At 47.5% G+C, this 11476-nt stretch overlaps 1 protein-coding gene across 1 annotated transcript; it reads left to right on the top strand.

Annotated features, from left to right (window-relative positions):
• Positions 1-876: 876 nt before the first annotated feature.
• On the top strand, positions 877-11470 carry LOC107300891 (unconventional myosin-IXa-like; the record flags this gene model as incomplete). Its single annotated transcript, XM_015830174.1, has 9 exons — positions 877-938; positions 1976-2168; positions 2941-3069; positions 3832-3937; positions 4920-5051; positions 6317-6440; positions 9533-9735; positions 10352-10494; positions 11229-11470. Coding segments are annotated over 9 exons (1334 nt in total), but the record flags the coding sequence as incomplete, so codon positions are not given.
• Positions 11471-11476: the final 6 nt, after the last annotated feature.

Here is an 11476-nt window from a genome sequence, read left to right as displayed (position 1 = left end):
AAGCAAGCTATTACAGTAAGTATTTAGGATCATCGGCATATGTACCATGGGATCCTTCATTAACCCTGGCAAGTCATTGATATATAAACTAAATAATAATGGGGCCAGGATACACCCTTGCCTTATCCCTTTATTTGTGTGAATCCTGTTAGTCAGAGCCCCATTAACCCCATACCGCACCCTCAAACAGGTACTTGTGGCTTTACCAAGTAGAGAAAGGGCAATAGTAAGTATTGTACTATAGCAGTGATGGCGAACCTTTTGGAGACCGAATGCCCAAACTGCAACCCAAAACCCACTTATGCATCGGTGGGTGCCGGGTGGGTGTGGCCCATTGGCTGGGTGTGGCCATTTGGGTGGGCATGGCCCATTGGGTGGGTATGGCTGCGGTGGTAAAGGCAGACTGGATGGGACTAAAAAGTTCAATCAATCAATTCCAACTTTGCAAGATCTTTTTTTTCCTGCGAGAAGTTGAAATTGATTGATTGATTGATTGAACCTTTTTTTTTTTTTGCACACAGTGGCGGAGGCCTAAAGCGAAAAGGTTCTATAAAACCCAGCTGAAGGCCTAGGACTGGGGCAACGGCGCGCGTGCCCACAGAGAGGGCTCTGAGTGCCGCCTCTGGCACCTGTGCCATAGGTTCGCCACCACTGTACTATAGTTTTAATTTTTAATTATAACTAAGAAACCAAAGGAAGGCTGTATTATAGGAAGTGCCAGATTTGTATAGAGGAGAAATATTTAGCCTGCTACATGCCACAGTCTTAATTATGCAGCAAAATCCAGTTGAGAGTCTTCTTGTCAAGTTACGACGCAATAACATTTCACTGCATTTCATTACGTGTAACACTAAATATGTTTTTTCTTAATTCCAGTATGCAAATACGCTTGCCACCGAAAGTGCTGCCAGAGGACCACAACAAAATGCTCCAAAAAGGTACTGTGTTTTCTCTCATTTCTGTATGCCACACATATACAGGGGAATTCTGGGAGCTGAAGTCCATACATCTTAAAGTTGTCAAGGTTGAAAAACACCGGTCTAGCTGCTGATTCTTAATTCATATTTCTACTGCGACACGTTCTGTAAAACAGAAGCAAGGCAGTCAAAAAACTGTGGGGAGATGGCAGAGTTAAAAGCTTGTTTTCTGCTGCCACTTTGCCTGCTCCCCCACTGCTCTGGATTGAGATTATGACTAAAATGCTAATCCCGTGTAGGGCTCAGCAGACAGCAAGGATTGGGGAAAGCATGTTGAGATGTTTCCATTACTCTAATACAGTGATGGCGAACCTTTTAGAGACCGAGTGCCCAAACCGCAACCCAAAACCCATTTATTTATCGCAGAGTGCCAGGGCTGTATCAGCGTTGTGGTGCCCTCGGGGGGGGGGGCAGGGAGGTGCCTCTGAGTGCCGCCTCTGGCACGCAAAAACTGGGGGCACAAAAATGGGCCACCGTGCTGCAAGGCGCAAAAACGACTGCTGCCGCACCACAGGGTGCAGATACAAGGTGCTGCATCACGCAGGAACGGGGCAGGGCTAGTGAGTATCACGCAGGCACTAGCCTCACCCCATTTGCAGTGCAAAATGCTTTCGCCTCCCTTTTCTTCAAGTCCAACAATGGTTGGTGACCTCTGCTCTACCACCTCTACTTGAGCTTGCTAGTTGGCCGCTTCGCCTCCTTTGTGCTGGGTGGGGCTCCTACTCCGGGCGGCGATGGCAGCCTGATGGACCTGCTGCTGGCGGTGGTGCGCATGCCAACAGAGAGGGCTCTGAGTGCCACCTCTGCCACGCGTGCCATAGGTTAGCCACCACTGCTCTAATCCTTGCTTTATGTTTTGCCTACCTTGCAATCTTAAAGCGGGGCTGTTCTGATCCTTGCATTTTAGCAGCTTTAGACTCATGCGAATATTGCTGGAATTTGGCCAGTGTGGCTGTGATGTGCTTGCAACACTGAATGCATTATCCCTGTCCCTGTAGTATGACCCAGAGCTTTCTTCACGGCAATTTGGAGTCGAACTCTCTCGCCTGACCAGCGAAGAACGAATTGTGCCGATCGTGTTTGAGAAGCTCACCAGCTACATAGAAATGCATGCTTTGTATACAGAGGGCATTTACCGGAAATCTGGATCAACAAATAAGATCAAAGAATTACGGCAGGGCCTTGACACAGGTGAGGAGACTTATTGTGTTTTTCCCCCCTGGTATTTGGGTCACACAGGTCCCCCAAAATGACCAGGCATTTGGCCTGACACAGTTTATTTTAGACATGCTAGAATTTTAGGCAGATGATGGCCAGAAAGTTTAGTAACAGTATTCAGTTTGATTTAGCTCGGGGGTTTAGACAGTGCTGAAGCAGGACTCATGCAGTACCTATGGTTAATTCTATGTTAGGCTAAAGCTAATCTGTAGCTTTGGTTCATGTATGATTTGTGTTTGAGAGTCGGTTTGGTGTAGTGATTAAAATGATGGACTCGTTCTCCCTTAGGTATGAAAGCTGGTATAAACCTATATCTTAAATTCAGAATTTTTGACTTTGTCCTTTTCAGTCAGTTATACTATTTGTTAAGGAACCTAGGCCATCGCATCTCATCACACTTTGTGTTGGAGGCACCAAGGCGCTTCTGGGTTGAAAGGATTAGTCAGTGACATCACCATGGCCCTGGATATGCTCAGATGGGGGCTCCTTTCAAGTCCCTGACAGGAGCTGGAGCGAAGGATGTGAGCTCACCCCCCCCCCACCATGGTAGCGCTCCGATTTCGAATGCAGGCCTTCTGCTTGTCAAGCCAGCATCCTAACCACACAAGCCACCATGATCCTATACCTTGGCCATGACTTAATTCTTAACGTTGGCACCAATGTGTCAGATTGCATGCTGATGCATCCTTTTGCTGTTTCTCCTTTGCTTTTAATTTTCTTCACTTTCATTCTTTCCGCTAACTAGATATCGAAAGAGTGAACCTCGATGACTACAACATCCATGTCATTGCCAGTGTGTTCAAGCAATGGCTGAGGGATTTGCCTAATCCTCTCATGACATTTGAACTCTATGAAGAATTCTTGCGAGCCATGGGTAAGGAGTTGTCACATCTAGTTGAAATAGGACTTTGGGGAATATTAAAACCGAAGCTAAGAGGAAAAGCAAGTTCTGTTTCTGCTTGGAAAATTGTGCTCTCCACTAGTTCACTATCTCTTCAGCTTGCTTTTCCTTATCCCGGAGAATATTTCTACACAAAATACCTGTGAAAATTCTTTTCTAAAACAGCGATGATACTTTTTCTAGGGATCTGCCCTGAGGTATCCCACTGTGATGCAATGTATCCCCTTGACGAGATCCCAAACCAGACCAATAATTCCACTTCCATACTCTGCCCTCTTTCTCTGCATTTCAGACATTATATCCTGATTTTTCACCTAAATATTTCAAACCCCTCAGATACATGGAAATGATCTTCTGCCTTGAGTTGCAGTAGGATTTCCTAGTGCATTCTTCTTTTAAGAACACCACTTGAATTGCAAAGGTATTTTGAGCATCTGGCTCATCGCTCAGAGATTCCCTTTCCGGAGTATTCATTAAATCCTGAGCAGTAGTGGACTTGCAAGATACATGTGTTTAGATGTGTATATCATATTTTGTAAGCTTCACTTGATGTTAAAAATACTCATTCCTGAGACAGAGCAGGCCACAGTCCTGGAGAATTGAATGACATGTTGTAGGATACAATCTGGGTCGGTCACCGGGACCGGAGGTTTAAACCTAAAAATTAGATCCTGCAATATTATCGTGGGAAACGTATATTCGCCTTCATTTGTGAATGATGTTTGTTTTCTGCAGGTCTGCAGGAGAGGAAAGAGGCGATCCGCGGGGTCTACTCAGTCATTGATCAGCTTTCCCGAACCCATCTTAATACCTTGGAACGTCTGATCTTTCACCTTGTCAGGTATCAATAGCCAGGATAAGGTTATAAAGAGATTTCCTTGTGAATGTCAGCTTTATCTGCAGATATATTCCCACGTTCAGCTTTTGGTGAGACCTGCAATCTTGAAAGGTGGTTCTGTTTTCAGAGCTGTGTGCCGAGACAGGCTTATTTGCAGAGAGCTTTGGAAAGCTAAGCTCTGCCTATCGTCATCTCCCTTTCAGTCATGCTTATTATAATCCCCCAGGAAAGTCAGTCATTATTCTGGGTGGGAAAAAAAGCTTTTCTCGAGGCATACATATCAAACCCAAAGGCCTTTTTAACCCCCTGATCAAGTTGGAGGGCAGAAGGAACAGTTAAAAATCTTCATGTTGAGACTCTAGAAAGAGTACAGAGAAGAACAACAAAGATGATTAGGGGACTGGAGGCTAAAACGTATGAGGAATGGTTGCTGGAATTGGGTATGTCTAGTTTAATGAAGAGAAGGACGAGGGGTGACATGATAGCAGACTTCCAATATCTCAGGGGCTGCCCCAAAGAAGAGGGAGTCAAGCTGTTCTCCAAAGCGCCTGAAGGCAGGACAAGAAGCAACGGATGGAAACTAATCAAGGAGAGAAGCAACCTAGAACTAAGGAGGAATTTCTTGACTTAGAACAATTAATCAGTGGAACAACCTGCCTCCAGAAGTTGTAGGTGCTCCATTACTGGAGGTTTTTATGAAGGAACTGGACAGCCATTTGCCTGAAATGGTATAGGGTTTCCTGCCTGAGCAGGGGGTTGGACTAGATGACCTCTTCCAATTTTATTATTATTCTTGTTGTGGTTGTCCCCAGCATCGTCCATAGCCTCACTCTGCCTGTTGATGTCCACCCTGTTTCTTTTCTTTGACCCCTGTGTCAATTCTTAGGTTCCACTCTAGGGGTTTGTCCCACCTCGCAACAAGTGAGGGTTGCCACAAGTGTCTGTAGTTAAAGTTTCATTGCCCTTCTGTTTTGATGCTGTTTAGGATAGCTCTACAAGAAGACACTAATCGGATGTCAGCTAATGCTCTGGCCATTGTGTTTGCTCCCTGTATCCTCCGTTGTCCGGACACCACTGACCCTCTGCAGAGCGCTCAGGATGTCAGTAAAACCATCAGGTAATTTAAAAATAAATAAAATAATAAACGACTTGCTGCCTGCCGTGACTGGTTCAACTCCACTGAGGTCACTCCCGTAGTTTGGGGAGGAACGTTTTACAAAAATGAAAATTCCAGAAGAAAAAGTGGCATGCACAGATTGATTCTAGAAAGAAAGATCTTTGCATTCATGTCTAGGTTGTCTACAGCAATGTTTATTTATTTGCCGCCCATCTTACCATATAGTGGTGGCGAACCTATGGCACGGGTGCCAGAGGCGGCACTCGGAGCTCTCTCTGTGGGCACACGCACCGTCGCCCCAGCTCCGCCTCCTCCCACGGCCCCCTCCTCGCCAGCAGCCCCCCCAGAGGAGAGTCACCCCCGGGCGCGGCCCAGGCAAAGCAGCACAGCCAAGGACACGGTAGCCAGGCAGTGGGGACAAGACTTCGCCCTTGCGCTCCATCGCACGCAAATGATGCTGCGGGGCACGGGCGGAGGGCGTGGCCACCATGGTGCTGCTGGGCTGCCTGGGTGATCTGTGGCAGGCCGTGGAGGTGGTGGGTGGCCCAGTGGGCAGGGCGGAGTGGGGACTGGTGGGGGGGCGGTTTTGGGGCAATCGATCTCCAAAAGGTTTGCCACCACTGCCATAGGGTAACTCTGGGCAGCTCACAGTTACATCTAAGTTAAAATATAAAATGTTAAAACCAAACCTTAAAACCAAAGACATGTGGGGAGGGTGGAGACGGGTGGGGGGGGGAGGTGGGATCTGTTATTACTCAATCAACCACCTCCATTGCGCTTTTCCCCCACTGTGGTCCCAAGCCGATTGGCACAGCCAGGTCTTTGGGCCCTTACAAAAGGATAGGAGGGTTGGGGCCAACCTCACATGGGGGGGGGAAGATGTTCCAGAGGGCAGGAGCCACAGCAGAGAAGGCCTTGCTCCTGCACCCTGCCAGTCAGAATAATTGGGCTGATGGGTCCCACAAGCAGGCCTCCTCTGCCGACACCAGTGGGACAGGCCAATCCCAGTGGGGTGAGACGGTCCCTCAAGTAACCTGGACCCGTGCCCACGAAAGGCTTTAAAGGTGATCCCCAACACCTTGAATTGCACCCGGAAGCAGACTGGTAAACAGTGCAGTGGTGCCACAGGGGCCATTCTTGGGGGGGGGCTTAAAACTACCCGCGCTGCCCCACTCTGCCCCAGCTGCAGCTTCCAAATGCTCTTCGTCGCTTAGATTCTGGTCCTCAAGCCATAACTTTCCCTCTTGACGATTTTTCTCTTTCAGTTGCGTAGAGTTGGTTGTTATAGAACAGATGAACAAATACCGGGCCCGTCTCAAGGATATCAGCAGCCTTGAGTTTGCAGAGAACAAAGCAAAGAGCCGGCTATCCTTGATCCGCAGGTCCATGGTAAGGGGCAGGACTTGACCGACCAGCTGGCCGAGTGCCAGATCACAAAGAAGTGGAGACTCCGTCCTCTGACCATCCCCGTTTTCTATTTCACGTTAATTGTTCAGAGAAATATTGGGAGGAAGATCAGCTGCCTTTGTCTCTCCTGATGCCGTCCTAGCTTAACAGCCTCGATTCTGGAACTGTGAATCTCCTGTGTGAGATTTAACTGACTTGGGTGTGGATAATAACAGAAAAACAGCTGTCTTTCTCTCTCTCTTCTCTTCCCTGTAACCTTTCCTTCCCGTCTTTCTGACTCCTTGCACATCTCAGGTTCTTTTAATATGTGATTTAGTCTAATGCAGGAGTTAAAAGTGTGGCTTTTAAGCACTAATGTCTGAGTCTTCAAAGGTACAGGTATCACTCTGTTGTTACTTTGAACAGGTAACTCATGGTTCTTGAGAGAGCTTTTTTTTTTAATTTCCCAAATATCTTTGGTGAACTCAAACCACTCTAGCTTGTCTGCAATTGGCTTTTCTCCACGATTAGTCCCTGTTCCCCTAACGCTCACAGTATTCTCATCGGAGACTGCTTTAAGAAAAGGCTTCCATTCTCCTCTCTTCCACACGGCACCTGCCAGTGGGAGACTCTGGGGTGACAGTATGGTGTGCAGGCTGCACCCTGACCCCCCCCCCCCTGTTGAGCTCTTTGTAATAAATCACTTCGTCTCCCCGCTTATGAATTGTATCAGGCGCAGAACAATTTGCATGCTTCTTAGCTAGGCTGCTGACGTGAAACGCAGTTGCTCTGCTCAGAAACGGCTTCAGGCCGGCGGGGTCCGTGGAGATTGGGGCTTGGTTGACCTCGTGGCGGGAGGTCAAGGGGAGCATTGCTGAAAGCTGGCTGAGGCTGTGGGGCCTACTGGGCCTACCCTCTCTTGGGGAGTCCCGTCTATCGCTGCAGCCAATGCTTCTCCACCTCTCTTGCAGCACAGAATGGCTTGTAGCTCCTTTGCGCTTTCTAGCAGCTGCGGCCCAGAGCCAGCTTCCCCCGCCATGCCCAGCCACTCCCGGAGTCAGCTGATGGCGGGTGCACTCTAACCTGCTCCTTTCCTTTCCTTTCCTTTTCCTGTCCTCTCTAATCCAGAAGCCTGTACTAATTGCCGTTAGATTTATGAGCATAACCCGCAGTTCGATCCCGGTATGTATCCGAATGGCAACGCGCCGACCTTACGCCATAACTCTCCATTCATCCCAGTGCTTCTGCATGCTCCATGGCCACCCGCCCATATTTCATAACGCTGTGTGTGTGGTATGTGCGTGCGTGTTTTATTTCCAACTCTTTGGCTGCCGTCCACTTCTCGCCACCACAAAAGGCATCAAAAGGGAATGCCTACAAGGCCATTTTCACCTAGACAGATTAGGAGGAAGACAAGTAACCCTTAATATAGAAGAGAATCAGTTTTTACGTGGATTTCCGTAATATTTGGCACAGAAAATGTCTTTGCTGTATTGTTTCCCCCCCCCCCCCCGCTAAAGTAAAGCAGAGAGTGAGGTAGAGTCTTACAGAAACTGAAAAGCTAATGGGAATTTGGCACGAACGTGTTCACTTGAATTCTTCTGTTGACCTCCTTTTTTATTTTCCTCAAATTCTTTTATCTATATCTTCATTCTTTCCTCTGGCCTAGACCAATTTCACATATTAAGACCACAGACAATCTCTTGAAGCACAACAGGAATTCAATATATGTTGTTGTTTTTTTCCCCTTTCTAACCTTTCCAATTTTCAGCAAACAAACACGTCATCTTCCAGGACTGCCTTTGCTCGAATTTTCAAAACAAAGAATAGAAGAAAGATTCCTTTTTAGAGTCAGACAGCATAGAAGTCCGGCCTAATGTTAACATTAAAGCAACTTTGCTAATATCTAATCAGAGCCTCAAGTTCTAAGAGGAAAATCTGAATATGACTTTAGCTGTGATTAAAACAAAAAACAAAAAAAACTTCAATCCCAAAACATATGATTTAGCTAGAAAGGGAAACCTCAAAATTGATTTAACAATTCCTGGAGTCATTTACATCAGGGGTCTCCAACCTTGGCAACTTCACAACATGTGGACTTCAACTCCCAGAGGAAGTTGGGATTCTGAGGAATTCCATGCTGCCTGAGGAATTCTGGGAATTGAAGTCCACCAGTCATAAATTTGCCAAGGTTGGAAACCCCTGATTTATATAACATGATGCTGCTGAAAGTATGAAGTGGTTAAAAGTTTTGATTTTTATTTTTTTTTACAATATACCCCAGGACAGATGTATGAATCATTGGCTTTTGAGAAGCTGGATGAACCTAAAGAGCGTTTATATATTTCTTGGCTCTGGGTCCAGAGAAATACATTCTCCTTCTCATATTCACAGTGATCCACTTCTGCTAGTTTATTCACAGAATTTCATTGGAAAATATAAACAGCAGGATTATCTGTGTTTTGTTGATGGCTTTCTTTGTTCCCATTTTTTTTCCTGCCTAGAGGGATTAATAATGATAAAGTTGGAAGGGACCTCGGAGGTCATCTAGTCCAACCTCCTGCTCAGGCAGGAAACCCTATACCATTTCGGACAAATGGCTGTCCAGTTTCTTCTTAAAAACTTCCAGTGTTGGCGCGTTCACCGCTTCTGGAGGCAGGTTGTTGCACTGGTTAATTGTTCTAACTGTCAGGAAGTTTCTCCTTAGTTCTAGGTACATTTCAGCATTTCCAATGTCCTAGAAGGGAGTAATCTAAAAAATGGTATAAACAAGGTTTGTTGTTTTTTTTAGAATACTTTAATCCAGTTTCCTTCCTTGCACCACTTTTTGGTGCTGGCAACCTGAAATATTCTGTTATAAGTGAATCCATAGAAATTAACCTCTGGCTTATAGATCAAAGATATTTTTGAGGACCTCCCCAAATAGTCCCCATGTCCTTGAATTTATACTTGCTTTCCATCCTATCTGTCTCTGCTGGGCATCTGAAGAAATTGTTTGTTTGGTGGTTGTCTCATACATATACTGGGGATGTGTTTTTCTAATTTCAACGCTGATGGAAAGGCACCGTTCCTCATTAGCCTTAATTTATGCATAGGGCAAAGGGCGTCTACGCCGAGGCAACTATCCAAGCCCTACATCACCAGCAGGAGTCCGGTTGCCCTCTATGGCGGATGCTCCCGAAGAGGCCCTGAGCAGCGAGGAGGCCATGGAGATAGAGGTCACCGAACAGCAGCAAGTAGCCATGCAACAGGAAGAGAAGGTGCTGGCAGAGCAAATAGAGAGCTTGCAGAAAGAGAAGTGAGTCTGAGTAGCTGGACCAATGAAACTCAAGCAATGAAGCCTAAGTACCTGGACCAGTGACGTGGGGGTGTCCATCTGCTATAATTCAGGAAATGCTTAACCCGTAGGTGTCAAGCTAGGGTGCAGATTGAATATTGCGGACACAACCTTAATATTAATAAAGGAGACTATTTGTAGCTCAGGGTGAAGATGAGGGGTCTTTAGTGCTCTCTGAGCTTGGTTGTTTTCTTGCAGACGTTTCATGTCCCAAACTAGGTAGCATCATCAGGACTAGAGTTTGTGGAGAAGAGGAGGAGGAGGAGGAGGACTGGAGGAGGAGGAGGAGGAGGACTGGAGGAAGAGGAGGAGGAGGACAACTGTAGAGTCCTTGGTGCTCTCTGAGCTTGGTTGTTTTCTTGCAGTTGTTTCATGTCCCAAACTAGGCAAGGTGGAGACTAGCGCTGATGATGTTACTTAGTTTGGGTAATGAAACGTCTGCAAGAAAACAACCCAGCTCAGGGAGGACCAAGGACCCCTCATGAGCTTAATAGCCCCTTATTTCCTAACTTCTGCTGCTGCTTCCCCCCCCCCCCTATCCAGTTCTTTCCATTTATTTTCCATTTTATCCCTGCAGGGAAGAACTAACTTTTGAGATGCTGGCACTGGAGCCTAGAGCCTCTGATGACGAAACGTTGGAGTCTGAAGCTTCAATCGGCACTGCCGACAGTTCTGAAAACCTGAATTTTGATTCCGAAGGAGCCATTTCGGACAAGTCAGGTAAATAAAATTGGTTGGGGAAGGTGTCGTAAAGGAACCCTCATTAAGCACATGACGTTTACTATTCAGTAGTGGAGGTTTAATAGTAATCAGTTAAAACGTTGCACTGGTTTGATCAAATACGAACCAACTGAGGAGGGCAAGCTATATTCTGAAAACCCTTGTTGGAAATGTCCCCTCTAGGCCAGTGATGGCGAACCTTTTAGAGACCGAGTGCCCCAAAACCGCCCTGCTCTGCCCCATCCCTACCCGCCCGCAGGACCACCCACTGCCTCCACGGCCCGCTGCAGGAGATCACCCAAGCGGCCCTACAGCGTCATGGCCACGCCCTCCGCCTGCACCCTGCAGCATCATCTGTGTGTGATGGGGCGTGAGGGCGGAGTCTTGTCCCTGCTGCCCGCTGCCATGTTCTGCCCGCTGCACTGCTCTGCGCGGGCCGCGCCCGGGAGCAACTCTCCTCCAGGGGTGCTGCTGGTGAGGAGGGGTCCACGGGGGGAGGCGGGGCTGGAGCAACAGCACATGTGCCCACAGAGAGGGCTCTGAGTGCCATCTCTGGCACTGTGCCATAGGTTCGCCACCCCTGCTCTAGGCAGTCTGTAAATAAGCCACAATGTTTGATTCCGTGGACGGGAATCAGGAGAGCGTCTTTGGACTTTCCCAGGGAATGTTGTCTCTTTGTCAGAGCATTCCTAGTGCTGCTTCTTGAGCAACTCTTAACATCTCTTCCCTACCAGGCAGAAGTGTAACCTTCAACTCGGCAAGATCCATCAAGGCAGACCCGACCGGCACCTCTAGGTCTCGAAGGCAACTGCGCAAGCAGCAGGAGTCTTTGGACTCCGTGGATTCCTCGCTTCCTTCTCCGTCCCTGTCGCCTTCTCCCTCCTCCTCCTCCTCCTCCTGCCTGCCTCACGTGACGAGGAAACGATTCCAAATCTATTCCAAATCGCCTTTTTATCGAGCAGCTCCCTCTGGGGACGCTGGG

Source organism: Protobothrops mucrosquamatus, unplaced genomic scaffold (genome assembly GCF_001527695.2).
Source record: "Protobothrops mucrosquamatus isolate PMUCROS unplaced genomic scaffold, P.Mucros_1.0 scaffold8997, whole genome shotgun sequence".
NCBI lineage: Eukaryota > Metazoa > Chordata > Lepidosauria > Squamata > Viperidae > Protobothrops > Protobothrops mucrosquamatus.
Note: the sequence above shows the minus strand (reverse complement) of the source record. Positions and strands in the feature narration are given on the sequence as shown.